Genomic DNA, 25533 nt, shown 5'->3' on the forward strand with positions numbered 1-25533 from the left:
GAGCTCCCTTAATTAATTTCTTAATTAAGACATTAATTGGTTGTCCTTTGCAGTTTGGAAACATGGATTTAATTCTGTATTATTGTTTTTGTTTTCGGTGGGAAATGAAGCTGACCATAGAGCAGCCTAATATTTGTTTTGTGCATGTTACAAAGCCTTTATCAAGATTGATCTAGGTATTTTACTTCCTGATAGAGTCAGAATGAGTATTCTTCTCTTGGTGTGGTGTTAAGGTCGAGTCTTTGGGGATTTTTGTTTCACTGTTTTTGTAGTTCAGAGATCACAGAGAACACAAGTTCATCCAAATTGATTTGAAGAGCATCTATGCTTTGGGATTATGCTGCTTTGTTTCTGTTTTCTGGCAAGTTAGAGACCATCAGTTCCACTTGATGCCAGGTAGGAATTGCAAAGGAAAAAGAACGTTTGCTTGAGTGGATGTCTGTAGTGCTATCAGTCTGTAAATATTTGAGGATTTGCCAATCCAGGACTTGTTTTCTAACATGTTCTTGTCAGCTTTCTAGCCGATAGGCTTCTGTGATATGAGAAGTATCCCATTGGACATAGTTTCAGAAAACTAAACAAATGAGCTCTTACCTTTTAAAAAGAATTTTATTGTGCATTATAGTACAAGGGAGGCATAGGGGAGGGAGATAAATTGGGAAAGATGGCAGTGGATCCTGGACAGAAAAAGAAGAGCAGAAAGCCTGAGTCTACCCTCTTTCACATGACAGTTTCATGCATCCTTTTTGCAGCACCCCTGTGCTCAGCAGGAACGGCTGGTGGAAATACAAATAACCCTCTAATCACATCTTCATTCCTCTCAAAGTCAAATAAATGCTTCTGAGCCTTCTCAGCTGAGATGTTTTCAATTCTTTCTAATCCATGCCCCCAAAATAGTACAAATGTCTTGTTTCCCATTAGCCAAATACATAAAGATTTGTTTGAGTCTTTGTTTTGGCTGCATATTTTGCAGACCTTTGGTAGAGAATTATAAAGCAGCTTCCTTAGCCTGTAATGTTTCTCTAGATGCCAGGCAAACACCAGCTCCTTGCTTTATGTTGTTGTTATTCATAGTCCAGTTTATTGAACAGTCTTCCCAGTTACTAGGCTTTTTAGGCTTGTTTTCCCCCCTGCCTCACTCCATGCCTTCTGTGGATAAATATAGCTTTATTCCAAAGATAGCTTGGAATGGTACTGCAGATATTTCCACTTCAGTTCATGGGAAAAGGAAAGTCTAGGAGTGTGGTTTTTTTAGTTTGTTCGTAAGTCCCTCTCTGGCCTTGGATATTTCCCTGTGAAAATTGTTAACAGTAGCCTCATTGAGAGAGCTGTGAATTGCTGACTGCAGCTACTTGGAAGCACGTGGGTGCTGTGCTTCTGAAATTGGCTTCTGCAACTTCCCATCCCTCTTCTTCCCTGTCCCCAGGGTGCCTTCTGGTGCAGTTCGGGCATGTGTTGCGCAGAGCATGAGCCGTACGGTACAGCAAAAAGCAGAAAGCATGGGGCACGCCTCTCCTTTGGTTACTTGGCAGTGTTCAGTCCATCTCTCACCCTTCATCCCATTAATAGCCATTGCATCACTATTACAACTGCAGCAGTTGCATGGATCAGGAAGCCTGTGTAATGTAATTCAATGACAGTTCACTGAAATTTTAATAGTTGAAAATTAGAACTTGGGAACAAGTGTTTGTGTGATGAGCAGTGGCTGACATGAGCATCGTGTTTGTTAATCATACAGTGTTATAGCAATGGGAATCATCTGACCTGCATTTGAAAATAGACTCATGAAGCTTGGGAAGCTGCAAATAGTATCGTAGTAGTGTGTCATGTCTTTTTGCTGTTGGATTCGGAAAAGGTTTTTTTATTTCCAGTACTCAAGTTAAATTTTTTAATTTATTTTTAATTATTCTGAAGAACTGGAGGAGCTGGCTGCAACTGACCCAGCTTCTCCTGAGGCCATAACAGAAGGTGACAACTGTACGATAAAAATGCTGTTTGGCCATAGAGAAGCGTCCTGGGAGATGAGCACGGCCAGGGAGAATCAATTCCTCTTTTCTCTGCACAATGTTAGTGAGAAGCAGAACATAAGAAGGTCCCATTTCGTTGCTGCTCATGCTGTGACTGTGGAAAATCCTAACAAGGTGGGGTCGTGGTGATTGAGGTGGCCCATCTGGCCTTGGGTTACCCATCAGAGGTAAAAAACTGAACGAGATGGCACCTCAGCCTGGGCTCTGGGCCAGCTGGCAGCGGGGTTGAGAGACCTGAGCTTCAGGGGAAGGTGGACTGACCTTCAGACCTCACAGACCAGCTGGCCTTTGCCCTGAACAAAATCCTCTCTGGTTTCCTTATCTCCCAGTCATAGGGGACACCTCTGTACTAAGCCAGGCTTGTTGCAATAGTGTTTCCAATTATTTTATACATATAGTTAGAAGAGTGCAGTTGCATTTCATACCTGTGTTAGGTGTTCATGTAATCCCTGCCTGTGTGTCTGACCCAGTATTTCTCAAAGTACTGATCAGACTTTCTGCATATGATTTTTTTGAAAAGCACAGGTGTCCTAAACTTTTAGAGCTTTTCCACTCTGATGTTGTAGTGCCAGTGGCCCTAAATCTTAAAGTGAAAGGCAGTTCGCCTTGAAAGCTGTTCCGTTAGTACATGTTTATTCTCAGAGAAAAAGCTCAAAACTAGTTTCAACAGATTAGTCTTTTCGAATCTTTATGAGCCAACACACTTTTTCTGGGATATGTGTGGTCCCCCAGCATATAGATATGTGTATATACAGTATGCTGTGTGCTGATAGTGTAGTATCTCTCTATATAGTTTGGTATGCTTTCTGGAGAAGGCAGGTTTTTTAATACTTGTTTGAAGAAAGTATGTTTTGGGATAATGTTGTTTGTTAGTATTTGAATGCTTGGATCGTGATTTTTTTGCATCATCACTGCCAGTTATGACTTCACTTCTGATGTCATGAAAGCTCAGCTGAGGGCTGGAGTTGCCACATGCAGGTCATGATGACTGACCATGGGTTTTTTGGCTTTTATAACTCCCTTCACCACCACGATACCTGGATTTCTGTTATGTCCAGTTTTTAATGTGTGTGTGAACCTGTTCTCTGATTATATGATCCTACTATGGAAAAGTGATACTCCTTCTATTTTGATGGATCTGAGTTTTGTATGAATAAAACTATTTTGCTAGAGTTGTTCCCTTTCACAGTAACTGCCGTGGCTCAGAGGAATAAAAACTGCAAGGGCTTAAATGGTATTAAAATGTCTCATTGTGAAGTTTTGGAACAAAAAGCATAGTCTTTTTTCATACTGAAACTTTTTTTACACTTGGGTTTTGAATTTTGACTTGGAAAAATCAAGCTGCTTGTTTCATCAGAATGAAGTACTTACATAAAAACTGTTTTGGAGGAGGGTGGGGAGACCTTAGTAAAGGAAATTTGATCCTCAGCAAAGCCCTGTATGGCTGGGAGGAGACTGTCTTCCTCACATGTTCACTTGTTTGTCCCAAAGTAAAAAGACAGGAGGTGAGAGCTACAGCTTTTTGCCTGTCCAATGTGTTTTATTCTACAGTGTGTTGATAAAATGTTCCTTCCTATTTCCCCTTGCGAAACAGAAGTGCTCAGTACTTGCACTTGGTCTTTTTCAGTAAAGCCATGATGAGACTCTGAAGGTTATATTTGATTATCTGTACTGTATTTTTTCACAGACATTTTGACTTCATTTTGGGAACCCCACAGCTGTTTAAAGACAATCTGTCAATCAATTTTGATGTATCTAAACATAAATGAGAATTAAGGGGCTGTGTTTTAGATAGAGTTCAAGAAACTCTTGTTGGGTTTTTTCCATTCCAGGTGGCCATGAAGGCAGTATGTATGTGTGCAGTGCTTGTTGGTGGCATCTGTTGTCTTTCTAAATTATGCAACTGCTTGTAAAATGCAGCATTTGCCTTTTTTTTTTTTTTTTTTTTTTTTTTTTCCTACTGGTTTAAAAAAGGGCAATGGGAGGGTTAGGCAGTGTGTAAATTAGTTAGTGGAACTTGCTACCACAGGAAAGTGCTGAGGCTAAGGATTAAGCAATAGTCCCCCAAAAGGTGGAGTTTTGCTTAACTACCACATCCAGAGCTAATACAAATGCATCTGGAAGAGGATACTATACCTCATGGGATTTTTAGATTTAAATTGATCTCTCTGTATTTCAAGTCCGCGTGGGCTGTAGCAGCAAGCACAGATTTACCGTGCTGTGCTGTTCTTCCTCTTTCTGTGAAACTTTTATCTCTGGCATTGGCTCATGGAAGCCCTGGACCAAACAGGCTGTTGGTTTCATGCAATTTGGTGGTTTTCATGTTGTTACGCTTTTGATAAGATTCCCTGGTTTGCTTCTGAGGCTTTTTTTTTTTCCCCTGTGACTGTGTGTGATTTTTACTGATAAATGTGCAAACCTATGGGGGTTTCAGTGCAGAGGTACATGTATATACAGTGTAGTTTTTATGTCAAAAGGCAGCCTGGCTGCCAGAGAAGCTGCTCTCATCTGCGCTTAGAAACAAAATGTACTGGTTTTGTAATAGGTAATAGGAAAATAGGTCATCTGCACTAAAGAGTAAATACTCACAGTAACAGTGATAGGAGAACTGCTTGAGACAGCTAGTCTGAAGTGGGTTTGTGTACGCAGTTTGACTAGCAAACACATTAGAGAAGTTCATTTTGTTGATGAGTAACTTGTGGGTACCAGAAGAGGAGCATAGGTAAGGTGCAGCCTGGCTTTGATGCTCAGGGCTAAGTTGGTTGGGTTGTCATGTACCCCTGTGTATCTGTTTACAAAGGAGCACAGTTTCCACCTCTGTGTTTTAAGATCTACGCTTTCCTTTGTGAAAGGGGAATGACTGGAGAGATTGTCCAGCTCGGATACGAGTGTGGATCAGAGTTTTATAAAAGATCATTCCTTTCTTTTCATCCTGACTCACTTCTGCTTTGTTGGCAATCTCCTCCTCTTAATTGCCAGAATTCGCTCTATGGGCTTATGTGTATGCTTCAGTTATGTACGGTAATTTCTTGTTGCTCTGCTCTTAAAAGCATCCAAGAGTGCACAGCCAATGGGTCTTGCTAATACAAATGTAAATGTGTTTCTCTCTTGGCTTGCTGCAGCATGTGTGCACTTGTTAAATTTTCTTTTCATTAGCTCGTATGACATATTTTTGGTATTAGAATCATTACTACATGGACTTTATTTGTGAAAGTGGAATAACTGTAGTTTATTACTCTGCCCTTTTCAAAGGTAGTAGTCAGTGTCCAACTTCATGCAGCTGGTGGGTTTTTGCATTTGTTGCTTATGTCCTCTTACACCTGACTGCTGTTGCCAGTTCTCTGTGCTGCAGTTTTTAACCTGACTGATGGGTTCTCTATGTTGTCTGCCTGGATAGTATAAATATTGCAGAGCTCTATGCCTCCCACTGCTTTTTTCTGTAACTATTTTTATCAGGATTCCATTATATATCCTTCCAAAAGAAATTCTGTTCAAACAGTGGTTACAGGCTTGATGGAAAACTTCCTAAGGGTAGTTTGAAAAACTAAGGTGTTCGAAACAGACTGTTTGACACTTTCATTTTGGTGTTTAGAAGGGTATATAATTCTGTGTTTTAGTCTTCTATGAATATGATGTTGGTGGTGTTTTTTAAGACAGAATATGTGAAAACTGGAAAAATGAATTGTAGATACTGAAGATTGAGTTATTAAAAATTTAGTGATGCTTTGAAGTGTCCATGCAGCGTTGGGAATTTGTAACTGATGGCAGTGCAGGATGGAAGTTCTGGTAAAAGTATATAAAAGAGATGTAAATTTAGGAAATTTGACATCATTTGGGTTTCATTAATTATTATGTTTAATCTGGATTAGCAGATGGTGAAAAAAATGTAAACAAAAAGGAATTGGGTTACTTTTAATTATGTAACTTTCCTGAAAAGACTTTTTTTCCAGGCAGCTGTCTGATTAGTGGCAAAATTCATAACAGCTCCCCAAGTATTTAAGATCTCTATTAATTGATGTTCCTTCTCTATATGAAAAATTGTTCTTGTTAGCTGTTTTGCATATGAAAGATGAAGACCATTTTTCTCATGAGATTAAAAGAATAAATAAAACAATTAATTAGAATGAAATAATTTTCTAAACTTGAGGGAATTAATAACAAACAAAGCTTTTGGAGTAGCCAGCTTTTATTTTGCAACTTGCAAGTATAACGTAATTTAAAAGGAAGATTTTATACAAATATGTTTATTCTATGATAGTTTAAGGGCCATAGTCAGCTATATTGCTAAAATAATGTAGATCTTTTGGTTATTAAGTATACTTTGCTGCTTTGCCTTCAGATGTAGAAATAGACTTGCTCAGATTTGGGGGAAAAAGGAGAATGGAAATTTGTGCTGGAAGTGCTAGAGCTGGTCTGTTTCTGTCTCCCTGGGGTTATTGCCATCAAACCCTGCTTTGAAAACAGGGAAAGTTGTATTGATGAGCGCTGTATTTTGTAATGATATGGAGCAAGAGATTTAGGAGTTCAGTTTGTGTTGAATACACTTCCAAAAAAAAAAAAAAAAAGTTTGGTTTTCCCTATTTCTGTGCCCATTTGCCATCCTCAGTTCACTATGGTGGCTATGAAATGCCCCTGAGAAGAGTGGCTAGCACTCCGTGGGTGGTACTCTCAGGCACTACAGTTAAAAACCCCACTAACGGTTGCTGTCTGATCAGTTAATCCCCCCCAAACTAACAGGAAACTTCCTTCAAGCTGTTTGGATTTGCCACCGAGTTTGCCTTTTGGATAGTCTAAGACACCAAAAGCATACCTGAGCTTTAACCATACCACGTGTGACAGTGGCATGCAGTAGACTCCAGACTAGTTCTCAGACAGCTGCCTGAGGGTCCTGGGAGCAGTATCTTCTGATTGCTCAGCAGAGAGTTGGTTTTGGGGTTTGGTTTGGGTTTATTTTGGTTCTTTTTTGCTTCTTTTTGTATTTTCTTTGTTTTTCCTTTGCAAAGTCATTTTAAGATGCTATTGCTGCCCTTGTACAAGAGCAAACTGTCCTCTCAGTTGTGCTGGTGAAGACATGTGTAGTTGCACTGTAAATGGGATCCAGATGATTTTTTTTTTTTTTAAGGGTTTGGGCTTGTCAAGGAGGAATAAGGGATTTCTTAGAGCATTCCTACCAGAGAAAATACGCCATTGAACCATAATCTCGCTGAGGCTGGTTAGATCGCACAGTGCTGTGCTAGTTAAATTATGCTATGTCTGGCTCCCAAAGCATGAATTTCTCCACAGAAGAGCATGGAGGCATAGTTGTGCTTAGTGTTGACTCAGATGTGTTCTGGCAAGTGAGTGCCTCAAATGTGCCTTCAATGTTTCTTGCCTTGCAAACCTGTGTTCTCAAGTCAATTACATGCTGTAGAAAAGTTTTCTACTGCCAGGTAAAGCCACAGTTGGGGAAAGAGGTGCTGCACCTCAGCTTCATGATTCCTTTGTCTTCACAAGCTTGGTGAGAGAGGGTAATTCACATGGCACAGTTTGGCAACCTGTTGCATCTCTCAGCCTATGCTCTAACGCAATAGCAGTAGAGCAGTAGCCTGGCACAGAACAGGAGTTTGGACTGTCCCAAAGCAGGCAAATGCTACCCAGGGACTCGGACCTGGGGAGCGGGGACTGGCAACAGGAACTGATCCTCACTTGCTGTCTTCTGATTTCCAGTTTTCAAACTGCAAGGTAGAAAAGGGCGTTTGCTTTGATGCTATAAATAAGTTAACAGTACCACTCTATGAATGCAGGTGCTCGATTTTCATGGGGAATGTCTGTCTGGCTCTGTTATATTGCTGTTGTGAACAGACTTTGACACTTGGGTGGAAAACACCGTTTTAATAGCATGTGAGGAGGAAACAAGTACACAGACTGTGGCTTATCTTTCCTTGGTCACTGACCAGGCACAAATAATGAACTTATTAGACTGAATTAATCTCTTGAAGGAAATGGTCTGAAATCCGTCTGGTAGAGTGCTGAAAAGCAGACTCAATAAAATCCTAGAAAATTGACTGTAGGAAGGAGTTTTCTCTTGGCAGAAAGCTGAATTGGATCACCTGAGGAGAGTCCTCTGTCTGAACTCTCTGATGCAAAGGCAAACAGAAATAAGGGATGGATCCTGAGCACAAGGTTTGCAAACTGCGTTTGCAAGAGATAGACAATTTAAATGCATTTGTTTCAGCTGATCTTCTGTAACATGATTGCCTCAGTGAGGTGTCATGCCCTGGTGGCTTTAGTGTGGTGGGGGAGCCTCACATTCAGGGGGCGGTAATATGCTCAGAGCTAAGCATACTTATTACCCATCTTAATTCAAAAGCCGCTGAGACACCACCTGATCTCAAACTATGGTGCAAACAAATCAAAATTATCAGTAATTTCAGCTCTGTGTTAAAACCTGCTATCGATTTCTGTGACTGGAGATAAATGGCAACTTCTTACTGTGTGGCTGTTGTGTACCCACACCATTTTTAGAGGGTACTTGCAGTAACAGACTGTGCTTTTTTTCTCCAGTGATAGTCAGGTGCTGGCTGAGTGTGCCAAAGTATGCCGTTTTGCACAGAAACCTTTGGTGTTGCCTCTTTGCCCTAGCGGTAGATTCCCTAAATATAGTGAGACCTTTGTGTCTTGTGTGCTGGATTCTGCAGGAGTCTTGGCACCTGACAGCCCATCTCTTATTGATGCTCCACAGGAAGAGTTGATCTTTCAGGAGAGTGGGGTGAGTTTTATCTTTTTCCTTTTTTAATGCTGATTTATACTTCATGGCATACCTGCTTGCAGATGCCTAAAGGCATGCAGTAGTGAATGAGGGTGTGGATGAAGTCGCAATTACCTTTAAACTCCAGAGCACTTCTTAGGGGAATGATAGAAGTAATGTATATCTCATCAGATGGAGCTGCTTGTGTTGTTCTTCAGCTTCAAGACAGTAGAAGACACTGTAAAATACTTGTGTCAGAACTTTCTGTGGACTCTTGGTGATGCAGTCCTACCAGCTTGAAAAACTTTCGAAGCTTTTGGCTTATTTTGCCTAAATTAAAGCTCAAAGTTAGCCTTGGGTTTGCTGGAAATGAATGTCCACTGGAAATAGCTTTTTTTGTCGTTTTGTTTTAATGCACTCTCTAGATTGAAGTTTCCAATTACAGAAAAACTAATTTTGCTTCCAAGTCTGCCTGGGAAATGGTCAACACTGATAGTCCCTCGGTAAGAGAAGTTATTGTTCCTTTTTGGCACTACCTGCAAATACAGTCATTAGCTGAAAAGTAGCAGGCTTTCTTAAATCTCCTCTTTGCTTGTTATTCTTCAGGGAATTGTATTCTGGAATATTTCTTAAACAAAGGCTGTCCTTTTACCACACCGACTTGGTTGCGTCACGTCGACGCATTCCTCAGTGCCGGCATTGCCGCAGTGCCGGAGGTGAGGTGTGCTGGGCACTCCCTTGCTTCCCTCCTCCTTCCCACTGCCATTGGAGCTGTGGAAAACACCGGCACTGCCTGTGCTGCCCTGTATGCCTGGCTGGTGGGGCTCGGCCCAGGCATGGCGCCCTGCATGCTGCCTGGCCCTCCGGCCTGCAGATCACCCGCAAACTTGCAGACCTCCTTGTGCAACAGTGAAGTAGTTCCTTGGCTCTGTGAAATCTTGCTGCTCATGCTGTGCAATTTAAAGACAAAATGCTTCCTGCTAATTATTAACAGTTACTCTGTAGGAACAGACTCATTATAGGGGCACTGAACCCTGGCCCGCCGTCCTTTTCAGCACCTGAACAATGTGAGAGGGAGGGGGAAGGAATGGCGAGAGAAACTAGAGTGCACCAATTAGTCCTGAGATTAGTCCTGAAAGAGGATTGCAATTTCAAGGCCAAAAAGAGTAGGGAGTGGGTAAAAGGATTTGAAATGAGATTATAGGACCTAAAAGCGCCTTTCTTTTGTTAGGGAAATAATTCAGCAGTTTTGCTCAAGCCAGTGAGACAATCCAGTTTAGTGGCTGAAGTAGGAGATGTGTGTCCTGTTGCTTTTTAAGGTTCTTTAACTAAGTTGATCCCCGGTTGCATTTGTTAGTGCTTCCTGAGAAATCAAAGTGTTTTCAACAAACAAACAAAAACACGGAGGAAAGCTATTGCCTCATCAAAAGGCCCGTTGTTTTTCAGGAAGCTTATTTGTATTCTTTGAAAGGGGAGCCAAGGAAAGGAGGCAGATTGAACTCCCTTCCCTTCTTTGAGGAAACTTTTTTCCTGGTGGTTACTATGGGACTGGCACTGGAGTCACCCTTTCACCGCCCATCCTATAGATGAGTTTCAGTGCCGGTTTTTGTTTGTTGGGCTGCTCAGTGATGCAAATCGGGCAGTTCCTACTTCAATTAAAAGCAGCACCGTCTCCTGTCAGTGTAGTGGTGTAGGTCCTTCTCTTCCTCCGGGAGGGAAGGCAGCATTAAGCCTTGCTGCCCTATTGAAGAGACTGTTATTCATGTAACAGTAAGCATAACTGCCTGGGGCTGAAGACTGGAGCCTGCTTGGAGACAGCAGAGAGAGGTCTTCCCCCTCCGTCTCCCTCCAGGATGATTACAAAAAGGAGAATTGCCAAAGAGAATTATAGATGTTGTGGATTTAATAGGAAATGTTTTGGTTTAGTCTATTCATGCAAGACTGCGTTAAATGGTGACTCTTTTTTTGCCCTTCCCAAGAGGGAAGCTGATTCTCTTGGGGTGGCTTAGGCTCAAAAGGTGCGGAGGGATCATGAATGTATCTATTACCAGCTTTTTTTCTTTCGTTTCTTTTCTTTTCCAGTGAAACTTCTCGGTGTGAAACACCTGTGTAGGCAGGCTTGAAAGCCTTGCTTTCAGTTCGCTATGCCCACAAGTTTAGCAGAGTTTCTTGGTATGAAGTAGTGGCTTCTGCCATGCTCTTGATTTCCCTTACTGCTGCTTTTCACACAAGCCCTTGTTAAACCTGCTTTCATTGGCAAATGCTTAAAGCTGTCTTACAGTGTGGCACTGAGAGATTAGCAGGCATCGTCTTGCCACTCAGGCTAGTGTAGCCTGAGTAAATGGGCAAGATCAAGTTGTAAGGGGATCATACTGTTTGAGGAAAAACCTCTCATTTAATAAGGGGTACCCTTTCTCTGTAGATAAAACCATCAAAATAGGACATTCTGCATACTGTTCTTGGAGTTGAGTTGTTCTCTTTGAACTTGTTTATAAACAAGTGTTTTAGTTCCCATCCAAACCACTTGTTAAATGCTAAATTTTTGTCAGTTTTGCTTTTTATTCCATTACAGTGCTGTCATATAATCTAGTGAATTTGACTTGCTCCCTTCTAGCCTTCACAACCTATTCTAGAGCCACTCCAAGAAAAGACGGAAGTAGAGACTGAGAGACGAACTTGTCAGCTGAGTTTCCGCACAAATTGGTGGCAAAACACAAGCTCTCATCCTATCTATGGCACTTGTGTAACTGGCTTTAATAAGGCTTTGGTTGTGAAGTTGTCCCACGCTGAGATGCTAAAGGCTGGACAAAGTAGCCATAAACTTTCTGAAATAGAATAAAGATAATAATGACACCTAAAAGAGGTTCAGCAGAGGAGCTAATGTGGAGGAAGAGGCAGTTTAAGTAGGAGCTGGCAATGGCAACAGAATGGCAAGTCTTCTTTGAGGACAGAAAAATGGTTTGAAATGGGTAAAGGGCGCAATGGGATGACAACAGTTTCCTCTGATGGCATCCAAGTCCTGCATTACTTCAAGTCATGTTTCTCTGAGCTAAAATGTAGGTGCAGAGATTTCTAAAATGGAGTTGTTGGTTGAGCATGTTCCAGTTGAACTGAGAACCACAGGTGGTATTTGCCGCACTTAGCAGTGGCAGCTGTCTGAGTAGTTCAGTGCTGCAAATGGCTGGGCTTGCTGCTTTCCAATTCATGCGTATTTACTTTGAATCCTTTGTGTGTTGGCTGGAAGATTCAGTGGTGCACTGTACGTGGCATTGAAAAAAGAGACTTGACTATCATGAAACCACCAACATGAGAATTTAACTGGAGTGGTTTGGCAAAGTTGTTTGTTCCGTTTTTCCCCCCATGATTTGTCAGAAGTTACATTAACACGTGAAGAAAATATTTCTGCTTAACTGATTGTAGTAAACAGATGCGCTATAAATTAATTGCCTCTTTAATGTTTAAAAGGTTATGTCCTATTCATTTTATGACTGATTAGTATCATTCCACTAGAATGAGCAAGCTTGAGGTCATCTGATTTTGAAAAGCGTAGTTTGTTACTTTTGTGATTTGCTGCTTTAGAGGGCTCAAATACTATCTGGGGATGTCAGGGTGTCAGTGTCTCTTTCTAAACACCAGTGAACCATAATTAATTGTTTCCTGTAATCTAACTCATTGATTTTCTATATTTGAGGTGATCCAAGGAACAGCTTTACTCCAGGGATTAATTACAGAGAGAGAGAGAGAGTGCACATACCCTCATGAAGATATTTTGCTAGTTAATACTAACGAGGATTTTTTGCAGTTGCCTGGCAGATACTGATTCAACTGGAAGGAGAATTATACAGTATCAGACAGATAACCATGCCTATCCTTAGCAGCTCCTTTTGGTGCCTGCAAAGACAGTGCTCTTCATTAGTGAAATACGTCCATTTCTGGCGTTGCCCACCAGCAGATGGACCTCCCAGAACCCCTTGTTTTGTTGAGGAGCTTGTGGCCTCCTCCACTGGCTGTTAAAACAGAGCTCTTCAGCAAGGGGCGCAGCGGATTACTGAATTGGCATATTTGGGTTTATTCTTTTAACTTCCTTGAGCTTTATCAAGAGAGAGTGAACGGCCTAGACTGTCTCTCTAGGCTTCTGTGTTTTGGTACAAGGTTGTCACGAAACTGCTGTTTAGATATACCATGCGGAAATAGTAAACGTAGATATTTGCAACTTTTTATGACTTTTTTTCATGTTCATGACAATTTTTTTCAACCTTCCTCACATGAATTCACAGTGGCTAAAGCAGAGATGTAGAAACCAGTATCTCATTGTAGAAGCAATTGTCTGCCCACCTTCACCTTTCTTCATGCAGCCTTTATTTCTTTCTGCACCTCTGCTTTCTGCTGTGAATCCCGAAATGAAGACCAGAGTATTTAGTTCCTGTCTGAGTCACATCCAATTTCTGCACAAACAGCTGAGGAGAAGCAGCAACAGAGGGAAACTTAGACCACATTGTGAATTTGACCAGGAAAGCTGAGATTTGTTGAAATAACAATGCTGTAAGACAGTTTCATGAAGAGTTATCTCCTTCTTGGTTAGAGATACAACTTCCATCAGTCATATGAGGAATCACTGGCTTAAAGGTAGAAGGGTGACGACTTGCTATAAATTATGTGAAGATCAGCTTTTCTTTTCCTTAGTGAGTTCCTTCATTCATGCAGGTATTAATGTAACTTGAGAATATTATTAGAATATTATTAAGTACAGTGTTAGTATTCTCAACAGGCTGAACAGCTGTTTGGAGAGGTAAGGATTAGGGATAAAGATGCACACTGAATTTTATTTCCCATTACGTGTGGGAGGTTTATTTTTCTGCTAAGATGAAAGTGGCTAAACATAATTTTAAAATGAGTCAAAATGAAGTCCTCCGAATATGTGTTTACAGTTAGATTTGCAGAACGTGTGAAATTCATTATTTCATAGCTCTGCTTTGAAAATGTTAAGTAGAAGATACCAGGAGTTGTGTGCTGTGGTTATTGCTGCTGTAAAAATAACTAGGAGTGCTCTTGTTCTGGCAACCAGAGAAGTGCACATCACGTATGGTTCCTGTCCTGGTTTGAGCTAAAACAGAACCAATTCTGTTCAGTGATTTTACTTTTCAGCTAAGTTTCTTCTAAGTAACTGCACTTTATGAAATCAACAGCGTATTTTTTCCAGACAGTGTCTGCTTCTAGTAGTGACAGCACTTGATGTTTATAGTGACTGCCAAGGAATGGTATGCAGAAAGGCTCTTGCTTATACTTGCTCCGGTAGCAACCAAGGTCACTGCTAAGTCTTGCACCCCATGTTGAAGTGCCATAAAGTAAAAGGGGTTGTAATCAAGTAAAAAAGGTCACACCTGTGGGGAGGAGCGGACAAGACAGGACGGGTGACCCAAACCTGACCCACTCAGCATTCCATTTCATGTGTCACACTCAGTATAAAGCTGAGGGATCACAAGGGTTAAGCCCTCTTCTTCAGTGTGTCTGAGGAGGGTCCTTCTGTCTTTGGTCCTGATCCTTGTATTCCTGAATCCAGTTCTGGAATCCGGGTCCTGTGTCCTGTTCTCACCTGCTGCTGGGTCCAGCCTGGGGAAGACCCAGTTCGATACTGGTTTTGTATATATTTGTATACATTTTATTATTTTCTCATTTATATTCTTTTCTTTTCTTTTTTATTGTTATTGTTTCATTAAAGCTGTTTTAGTTTTCTTTTCCAACCTATAAGTCTCTCTCCGTTTTTCTCTTCCGCTTCTGGGAGGGGAGAGGGGTTAATAGAGAGCATCTCTCATTCATTAGTGGCCTGCCCAGCACTAAGCTGTGACCACAGTTCAGTGGGGTTCCTTCATTTTGGCAGACTGTAAAGAGAGAAGAGACTTCTGCAGTGTAAATACCTGTGGCGTCTCATCTGCTCTGCCCCTTGAATTTGAGGCTTTGTTGAGTTGAAGAGCTTTCTGGAATGAATGGAGAATTCCCATCTTCTCCTGACTGGATTGGGCTGATAGGATAGAATTTAGTCAAACTTGTGCTGTTTGCTTTAATTTACTGTACAGTGGAGGGCATATTACAATTCTGCTTTTAACTGCCTCTCTGTCCAACCTGAGGCATTTGGGATCCCTTTAGGAGAAGCGCTGAACCCTTGTAGGTGCGACTTGCATCAGTCCGTGATGAGGAGCCCCAATACGATAGCAGCGTGGGTTGTCAGCAGGGGCCTGGAGCTGAGGGGTGGGGTGTCTGGGCACTGCTCTGGTCTGCCACAGTTCACCGGGTCTTTTGGAGCTAAGTCGTTGTCTCTGTTTGTATGTTTCCCTTTCTGTGAATAGAAATGGTATCTCTATAGCTCTGTTGGTGGGAGGATTGATCTAGGTGATGCCTCTACAATGTTTCTGAATGCAGAAGAGACTATATTGTCTTCCCTCTTTTGTTACATCCTAGACCCAGACTGCAAGGTGAAACAGCCTGGTGTTAGGTGCTGTAGTTTTATGTGTTTTGGTCTGTCTGTCCCCAATCACTAAAATACAGGTCAGAATACTTCAAACTGAGTAATCATAGGAATGCAAATGGGTAAAAACTAACAAGTTTTGATACTAGATTTTTTTTATGCCTTAGTTTATTTCTAAAAATGTATCTCTAAGGATAACTTGATATTTATGCATTAAACTTTTGTGTTGGTGATAGAGGCACTGACAAACTGTCTATCATTTATTTTCTGAGCACTTTGCATGCTGTGCAGTATGATCCTCAGGCACTGATCTTCTGGGGGATAGGAGTGTGACCATTGAATGCAGGACTCCTGTAGTAGATATGCATGAAGAGGTAGAATTGAGATAAAAAAATGTAATTGGGGCTTTCCAAATATGTGAGTACTTGACTTCTGTTCTGTTAACTATTGTCATGTTTTCTGATTTTTTGTAACTTTCTGACATGTGCATCACTTTGGTGTATGGCCCAGTGAGTGCAAATCTCTGCACGCTCCTCTGCAGCAGTGCTGCAGAGCCTGTAAGCACATTAAGCTTCCCAGGGAAAAATACCCTTAGCATCTGGGAGAGGTTAAACGTTCCAAGGGAGAGGTTAAACATTCGTTTTGTCCTCTGCTGCTGTAATTCCAGAAGCCAGATTAGTTCTGAATCATCTGAACCACATTCATTCAAGATTAATGAGAAAGACCAAGTATGGAAAATTTCAGCTGGTAAGCACCTTGGCTTTGTGCAAGTGATAGAGGGGGAGTTCATACTGGCAGAAGCCTGCGGGTCATGCTTAGTTTTGGGTTTCCTTAGTACTTAAATTGGTGAAATCGGGAATTGCACCGTACTGGATAAATTAAGAATTTTAGCAAGCAACATGAAGCATTTGTGGGTTGACTTAAAGGCCTTCCTGTCCTTTTTCCCATCTATCTCTGTTTCATTGGAGATCAGATTTGCCCTTTTGTGTATGCACATGTTTATAACATGTTCAAGCTACATTGGTGTGTTTAAAATTAACAAGTGGCATATTCTCACTAATGGGTGACAAGATATTCTAGCAGAGATGTGCATATCATTAGTCTCAAGTCAATTGACTGACAGACCATGGTTAAGCTGTGGTTAGTAATGTGAGTGGGAGCCTCATATAGAAAGTATTTATGAAATCCAGGTCTACCAGCAGAGCTATTTGAAGTTCTGTAAAAATAATAAATGGAGAATTCAAGACTAGGATAACAGAAGTCAATTGGATGACCATGGGCTTTTTCAAATTTAATCAGTTTCCATGTGGGAGAAATGCTTCTAGTGGAGCTTTACAGTGTTGTGCCTGGGTGGCAGCTCAGCAGTTTCACTGCGGTTCAGTTGCACAGGTGGTCGGTGTGGAAGTTCTCTAGAGCCTTGTCTGTGCTTCATTATCAATCAGAGCAGACTCTTTACATCATGTTGAAAACGAAGGTGAGCCTAGATGTAGGCGATAGCCAGGACTCATTTATTTTCTGGAATCTGAGATTAGAGACTGTCTTTCCTTCCAGTGAAATTCTAATCAAGTAAAACCAAAACAGAAATGAACCTCTTCCCCATCACTTGTTTTGCAGCAAACGAAGGCAGTCATCAGAAAACTGGAGCGCTCCATTTCTGATTTGGTGGAATAGAAGAGAATCAAACTTCTCCCCACTGGCCAGGTCAGCGTTTGATGCTGCCACAGCCCGAAAGAGGCCATGGTCCTCCGTGGCCTCAGAGGCCAATGGCTGGCTGTAAACGGGATCTTCTATTCATCTGAGCTTCAGGGGACTGACCTGTGGTGCCTGCATGAGCTGGCACTGGCACCCTCTGTATCAGATGTGGAAGTTTAGATGACTCTGAAGTTTCCCTAGCTTGACAACCACCAGTTTTTCATCCAGTGATAGATAGTCTAGGAACCATTTAATAGCAGTTGTGAAAAAAGGAGAAACACAGCACTACAGCATGTGAAGTAACCTGCAGTGTTTTTTCCTTACTTCAAAATAAGGAAAGCAAGAACAAATAACAACCCATGCTCTAGAAGTCAGCTGTGTTGTTCCTTCTTTAACTACATACACTTCAAAAGACTATTCCCTCACCTATTGTGTTGTTACTTAGCAATTCTTTATTCCTCCCAGAGATATGTAGATTATGTTGGTAAGAACTTACTCCTGTTTTTAACAGAAAAGAAGAAAAATAAAACTGGGACAGAAAGGATGAAATGACTTGCCTGAAGTCACTGTAACTCAGGGGTAGAGGCAGAATTAGAACTGGAGGCTAATAGCCAGCATCTGCCAATTCCTAATGGAAGAGAATCCTTTTTAATTAAAAGCAACGTCAGACAGTTGTCTCACCATGAATTTTTAAATGTATATGGACTTTTTCCTATTTCAGTATTCAGCCTAGAATTATAACGTGTTCACAATAAATGTGTTAAAATATTTAAGCACAGATTAGTGAGAAATTTGCATTTTGCACTATGGCTGGCATACGTCAAATAGCCATCTCTCTTAAAATAACAGCTCTCCAGAAGTTACGATGTTTTTATTTATTTGAAGAACAAATCCTCTGTTGTTGTCTGTAAATATATACTGAGCTCTAGGCAAAGACCAAAATTCTGGCTGAAGGCTACAAAGTCTTATGAAGAGGACAAGAAGGCTTCATATATCACATCAGCAGTGAGAGGAGTCTTTTGAGCACCACAGCAGTCATTGATGGGTTCCAAAAGACACGTGACCATGCTTTTCTTGAAATCAGGAGTTGCCCTTTTTATCTCTCTTTCTAGAAATTTGAGAAGCTTTTTTGTCCCCCCCCCCCTTTTTTTTTTTTTCCCCTTTCTCTCCCTCACTCTGTTTTCTTGCTTAATTATTTTAAGTGGAGACAGTGGCAGGAGAATGGCTTTGGCTATTTGGAGAACGCAAAGATTTGTCCAACTTTCCACTCCATACTTCAAAAAGTAACATTAAATTTTATTTTCAGGTGTTATGTTCATGAATAGTTTTCCCAAGCAACTTTTCTTTTGTCTTTAATAAAAATTTAGATGTAATCCCTCTGGCGGTTGTGTCATATAGAGAACTCAGTGTGCAGGAGATCAAAATTTTATTATTCACTTGAAAATGTGTTAGACACCCTAGAGAAACCAGGAAAGTCTCCATCTAGGAGCTTAAAGTCTCGATCCCACATGTTGTAGTAAGTGAGAGATACCGAGAGACAATAAAGGAGGGAATTGCAGAGGAAAGAGAAGCATTACCAGAATATTAGATCAGCCTTCATAAATTGAAAATTAGTATTGTGAATTCACAGATCTCTTTAAGAGTAATGTTTTGTCAGTTACGGAAAATTAGAGAAAATGGAGTAATGGGTTTATATATTTAAAATCTCTAAAGTATATCAGTTTCATTAAAATCAGGAAATAACTTAACACATACCTTTCAGATACTTTTTAATGTGTTGTCATTAGCCCAGGTTAGTAGAGGTTTTTTCCCTTTGATTGGAGAGGAAGCTTGCTTGCCTGTTGCTAGGTGATTACTAATTGTGGTATTAACTGCCAGCAAGCTGCTGGCAGGGATTATACTTATTTTTTCCCCCCTTGTTAACAAAATGTGTGTCTTGGAGGTGCGGTGGCATCTAAACACTTCTGTATGGGTCAGTATATATATGGAAGTGATTTATATATAATGGAAGTGATAGATTCTTTAATGCAGCTATGGTTATGTACCCAGGTGTAGAGCATTAACCCCTCTTTGAGTGCAGTAGCCTTGTTAGTCCCTGTCCAGTAATGGCATTAAGATCAAGTGTAGAAAATGGGGCTGATATGGCAATAGAAGGATCTGAGCTCTCCAGTGCAAGCAATGAAGAGCTGATAAGCGTTAAAGGAGTCCTTAACCAGAACGAGATGCCGTCTGGCCCATGTTCACTTTGCAAGCTCATGGCAGCGTGGTTTGGATCAGGTGACCTCCTTCTATGCCGTCCAACAGCCACTCTGCAGACCACATTCATGCAGTGTAGGAGCCAAGAGGACTGCTTGATGCCACAGTCATGAATATTTCTCATGCCTTATCCTGTGGTGACTGCCATAAGGAAGTACTATTCATCTTCCAGCATCAAGGGGTGCTGTATTCCCACAAAAGTATACTTCTTAATTTTTTTTTTTCTCAGTTACCACCCCATCCTAAATTTACTTCTCAAGGAATGGTAAAAATTACCATCTTCCAGCTTAGTTAGACATCCATTTATGTACCTTATGGTAGCAGTCTGAGTCCAGCTTGCATCGGGACCTGAACATACTTGTCAAGAGCATCATTCCCTGCTGGCAGTAGATACAGAGTGTCATAGGCTCCAGCACCATGTAGAGGCACCTACAATTTGACAACTTGAACATAAGAATAGTTGTGGTTTAGTTTCTCTTCAGAAACTTTTCCAGGTGGGTTTCTATACTTGCAAGGTGCTCTTTTGGTTACTCTTTGGCAAAATGGTTTGTTGTTTCTAGGTTTGATGTCTGACATTTCCTTCTGTTCACTGCTTGTTGGAGGTGCAGGTGAGACTTGCAGTGAAGTATTTTGCAGTGTGGATGGTTGGTAATGGACCACTTGTAGCACAGGTACAGCAATGCCTTCATTCCCTTCATCTGGCAGCTGCAGCTTCTGCTCCCGGGAATTTTCTATTACATTGCTGTCCTTATAACTGCTGTCAAACGCGGGGCAAAGGGTGGTGATTGCAGTGAATTGGTTGCTCTCCTATCTGCTTGTTCTGCGTTACTGGGAACTTACTATGCTTGTCAGGAGGGGAAGAGCTGTGTTTCTTCCTGCCGTACCTTTTTGCAAAATCTGTGGGCTGAGCTGGATGTAGAGGCACTTCAGTCAATTATCTTTGCTTGTGCCCATCATTTTTGCCACTGGTAAGGCCTGGAGAGGGGATCCTCTGTGTCGCTGCAGCCTATTTGTGGTCTAGCCGCTGTTTGCTTACTGCAGGATCTGTGTCAAGTATATTGTGTGCAACAGCTTGTTACCTAACAGTTGACATTGTTCATCTTTCTAGCTGTTACCGAGCTGTCCTGCCCTGTACTCCAAGCTTTCCTGAGAGCCAGGGCGTGCTTTGGCACCAGCTGTGCCCCCGAAGCTGAGCCCACTACCTCTAGGGTGTGGTGGGCTGAGTGAGGTGTGTGTGGAGCATCTTCCCTGCCTCCCAGCTGAACCCTCCTCCTTCGAGCTAATAGCTGTCAGCTTCAGAGGCCTTTGAAGTGTGCATTTTGGGGGGTTGTTGGCTTATTTGTTGGTTTGTCCCCCTTTCTGTGTCCTCCTGCTTTACTATCACCTTCTGGACATACTTGGTAACACTGTCATTGGGCCTGTATTTATTGCCTTTCTTCCATGTTTTCATCGTCCCTTAATTGTGGCATGTAGTCCCACACAATTGAATTTGTTTTGAATTTGTAGTTGTTTGGGTTTTAAAATTTATTAATCAGGCCTCTCTGACAAAGAGGCCTGTGAGAGTTTTTGGCATAGTTGTGAAATAGCGCAACTGTGAGAGAGAATTCATACCCTGGCTTTTTTTTTCACGCTTGACTTTAAGAACTGCAGTCTCCTTGCTGTAATGTGAATTCCAGAAGACAAAGGATTTGTATTTCCTTTTTTAAGTCTCTTGAAGCCTATGCACCTTTTAAAGATTTATATAAATGCGTGGCGTACATTTTGGTAGAAATAATTTGTCAGGGCGGGGCTCACACGTGTTACTGCTTCTGTATACCCTGGGAGCTCCTGGTTGGGCTGGCTGGCTGCCATGAACTGTCACTCGCCAGCCAGCCTTCACATCGGCCTGGTTTCCAGCACAAGTGGTATCCAAACCAACACATTCCCATGGAATGTTTTCGATTTCAGCAAAGCAATGTTTTCCAATGGAAAAGTCTTCCCTCAGAAAAATCTCTGCGAGCCCTTGGTCAGGCAACTTGCCGTGCCCCGGGCCCTGCCACATGACGAAGTTTCCTACTGGTTGTGTCATCAGAGGAAAAACAGTTCATCGCTTGCCTTCAGTAGAAATGGAGTCCTACTTGTTAAAAATCAATAGTGAATCCCTGGGAAGGGTTGGGTTTGATCAGGGGTGGCTCCTGGTTCCAGGCACTCACCCATTTCACACAAGCAGATCCTCACACATTAAACACTGTCGGTCGTCAGTTCTCTCAGCTGCTGGTTCTCAGCAAGCGTGTGAATACTTCATTTGCTCCCCATGGTGGTGCACGGATGCTGCAGTGACAATGAATGTGCTTCAGAGAGAGGTAGACGGATGCACTGGACGGATGTGAACTTGCGCCCCCGGATCTTGTTTTATGTCTTTGCTACAAATACTGTTGCAGCTTGGATATCCCTTTGGCTGAGGGTAGGCTTGAACGGATAGTATTTTCTGCAAATCAAACCAACAGTCTTTGACAGGTAACTGTTGGTGTTTCACATGCCGTTTTACCCATAAACTATACTAATTCATGTTATTTCATGATACCTGTTTGAAGTTTCAGCTCTCTATGATTGATCGAAGTTCATCTCCTGCCCGCCTGAGTGCCTTGTGCTCATCTACTGCTGGGAGCTAAGTCAGTCCAAACCTGTGTGTAACAAGAATGTGTTAGACTAAAAGTTTCTTCACACTGATATGAGAGTTCAAACTAGTTACTGCTTTTCTTCTAGTAGCTGTGGGGGGTTTCATTAGAAGTTAAATATTACTTGAGTCAGTGTGTTTAGCTGATAAGTTTGGGCCATCAATAATGCTAATTGCATAAATATTAATCTTGCAGCATGTATTGATTACAAAAGTAAATTCTAAAACCAGATTTTGCATTTTTGTTTTGCATGAATACAGAATATGCTGTAACTTCTATAGGAGAACCAGCCACTCTTCTCTGCTATCTTATGGACTACACTGGACAAACAATTCGTTTGAAAAAACACCTGGGATGGACCCTGTGGTTTTTTATTATAGATGGTCTTTATAAGAATTAACTTCTTCAAATGGTTTCTTAACGTGGAACGGGGAGAAAGCAGCTTTTGAACACTTTAAAGTGAGATAGTTTAACTCTGTCATTTCTCAACTTGAAATATGTTTTAATAATTAATACCATCTGAGACTTCACGCGCAAAAGTTTGGGAACAGAAAGAGAATTTATCCAACACAGATCAGGCATAGCTAAACTTCAGCAAAGCCCTGCAAACACAGAAGTTTGTTGTTTGAAAGGCTTGACCGGTCACTGTGGTATATTATTTACATGTTTGAATTCTTTAGCTTCCTTCCCTGGGAAGGCGCAGTTAATTTTCTCAGTTCATGTGGGTTTGTGCTGAATCAGATGAAGTTTTTTATGAGAGCCTTGGGCCTTTTTTCAAGTCGGAAAATAAGATAAATCACTACGGCTTTGTTTCTCTGGTGGAGACATTTTGTCTATTCAAATATATACGCTTTTCCCTCTCCTTTCTTTAACCCTCTTCCACCCATGTACAGGCATACGGCAGTCTGGGGTAAATTTTTTCTGTGACTTCATTTGAGAATTTCACCATTTTTTTTCCTTAGGCTTTTGAAAGGCATATAGTTGCCATACTGTGAATCTGATTTCTGTGGCAAATTCATACATGTACATACCTGTACACATTCATAGAAATATGCTATGGCTTTCCACTTATAGCTTGATGGGTCCTGTCCCAGAGATTATCCTGGGCTCCGATGCACTGTAAAACTGTGAGCCTGTCCTCCCAGGATTGTGAATGCCCTCAACAGCTCTTGACCTTCATGTGAGTTGAGGAGCTACACTTGAAGAGCTGGCACTTTCTGTAAGGAACGTAAACAATTGGTTACATTAAGCCCTATGAAGTGAGTGTGCGTGTTCAGATGAGTGCATGCCCCAGCGCACTCCAGCGCTTATGAATGTACACCTACTTAACTTCTTTTTGGTCATTTTGCTCACTCTTTCTCTCTGTGTCTTTCTCTCAACTCTCCTTTTTGTTCATGAGTATTGAAGGCTTTTATTGCTCATGTAATTGCTGTGGATCCTTTCACAGTCTGTATTTTAACACAGTGAAGTTTTTATATGTTAGCACAAGAGTCTCTGCAGAATAATTGTGAAAGCAGTGTGCTCTTTATATGTGACATTTTATCAGAAACTTGCTAATGCTGTCAATGTAATAGATAACATCTGTTTTCCATTTCATTGCATTTTGTGTAGTGGTACTCAGCTCAAGAGAAGACAAAAGTAACGTTGAACAGAAATGGTGTGTGGGGCTTGGTTCACAATTCGCATCCAAAGAGGAAAGTGGATTACCTTAAAAAGGCAGAGTACCTTACAGTAGTCTTACCAAAGGATACTTAGTCCCTTACTTTTAATTTGTGCTCAAATTTGGGCATAGGGCATTTATTTGTATATTGCTAGCATTGTTTCATGATAATAATTTCAAGGAAAGCTTAGTATATTAAAAATACCTATGCTTGTCTTTGAGCTTTAGAGGACTTTGAAGCCTGTTTTGTGGTTACAGGAATGACCAATCCCCCGGCAATCCGTCTCTTCCACCTGCCTTGACAACGCTGCAACAAATCTTTTCCATGTTTTTAGTCATTTCCCCTAGGTACTGTGCTTTTAAAATGTTTCACTTGAGCCCTAGGATGTGACCAGTGAACTCCTACAGGTCGTGGCTCTTGAGGACTCCCCTGGCATGGGCAGCACGGCCCGTGGGTTTCCCTGGGGAGGGCGAGCTGTGCCGCGCTGGAAGGAGGGGCACACCTGGACAACAGCCAGCTGCGCTGTTAAGAAAAGAGCAAGGTCACCTTTTGTGTCCGGGGGGGCGGAAGGAGAGCTGTTCCGGTGTGGTGGTGTTGGTGGTGTGGGTGCAGCGGTGCTCTGGTGCCTTTGCAGGAGAGGAGGGGTGCGGGCGGCCATCAAGCGCTTCCTCACAGCCTCCCCTCTTCGACTCACTGGCAACGCAGGTCGGTGGAGCGGGTGCTCCGCAGTCCTATTGCCTGCAGCACCGTGGGGCTGCTCCACCGCAATGGAGAAAACAAGGCTTAGAGGATCGTACCGATGTTCCCTCCTCTTCCCTTTCCTGCGTTTGAATCCGTTCTTTGCCTTCAGCCGTGCTTGTAACGGGAGAGGCCTCTCAGAGGCCGTTCCCTCTGGGCAGCCTCTGCATGAGCGGGCGGTGAAGTGAAAGAGGGAGCTGGCGGCAGCCCGAGTTCAGGGTAGGGCTTTGGGGCAGTCGAGCACTGGCACATGGCAGGCGCCTGAGGGCCCGCCGTGGCCACCGCCCTGCCGGGGGTCTCGCAGGAACCGTCGCGATCACGAGGCACGCGCCCACAGCGAAGGCCAAGCTGCATTAGTGCTGGTGCTCGCGGGACAGCTCGCCGAGCTGCGTGTTTCTGGTGCAGCGAGGAGACCTCTGCGTGGGGGACTTGGTGGCGAAGCACTCTGGTCTGGCCAAGGCTTTTCCAGGTCGATGCGTGAGCTGGGGTAGCACGCTGTTGTGGCTGAGTAAAAGCCGTGAAGCATTTGGGGTTTTAGCAGATGGTTTTAGGACAAGGCATATATATTGCTGTACTGAGAATGCAGTAAATATTTTTGACATTGATTTGTTGTGGTTTTTTTATCATTTAGTCCAAATTGCTTTTTTCTTTCTTCATCTAAAAGAGTGTGGGCGTGTGCTTTGTTGAGGAGGTTTTTCCTTGTGAAGAGAATGTGAATCTTGAATCAGATTAACCTATTTTTAATGTGAAATTTTAGACCCTTGCTTGAAGGCAAAAATGCTGTGATGTTACATTAGCTTTAAAAAGAAAATGAAATTAATGCAAATAGTAACTTACAATCGTTTAATGTGAATGAGATTTTCTTTACACTTATTTCTTATTACCTTTAGCACATCAGGTCCACCCATTTGGCCAGGAAGCACCTTTTTCAAGAGAAATGGAGCCCTTCTGCAAGGTAGGTGATGGATACTACATCATGGAGTAACTGTTCGACTAAACGAATACCTCTTGCAAATTGCACAGCTATTGTAATATTCACTGGGCAAGAAGTAACCAAAATGTTTTTTTTGTTTCCTTTAACCTGTCTCCTTTATTGCGCATCTGGTGCCTTGAAAAGGATGATTTACTACATACAGTGAGTGTAGTCTATGCAAGTTGCTGCTTTTTTTCTTTCCTCAGTTTATTAATTCGCTTACTGTAAAATATGGCAAAGGGTGGCTTTTTTTTTTCCCCTTGTGTGAATAAAGAGTTCCCAGAAGGAAATGTTCCAGGAACACCGCTTTTAGTTTTGTGGATGAAGCAAGGTTGTTCT

At 42.0% G+C, this 25533-nt stretch overlaps 1 protein-coding gene across 4 annotated transcripts in view; it reads left to right on the forward strand.

Annotated features, from left to right (window-relative positions):
* The window catches only part of FOXN3 (forkhead box N3), a 209868-nt gene that overhangs the window by 113737 nt on the left and 70598 nt on the right, over positions 1-25533 (forward strand). For all 4 annotated transcript variants that reach the window (XM_086462224.1, XM_086462223.1, XM_086462225.1 and 1 more), the window contains one exon: positions 25112-25176. In XM_086462224.1, coding sequence (XP_086318350.1) covers positions 25112-25176 — 65 coding nt within the window. The remainder of the gene's footprint in view (positions 1-25111; positions 25177-25533) is intronic.

Source organism: Leptosomus discolor, chromosome 3 (genome assembly GCF_034619465.1).
Source record: "Leptosomus discolor isolate bLepDis1 chromosome 3, bLepDis1.hap2, whole genome shotgun sequence".
Classification (NCBI taxonomy): Eukaryota; Metazoa; Chordata; class Aves; order Leptosomiformes; family Leptosomidae; genus Leptosomus; species Leptosomus discolor.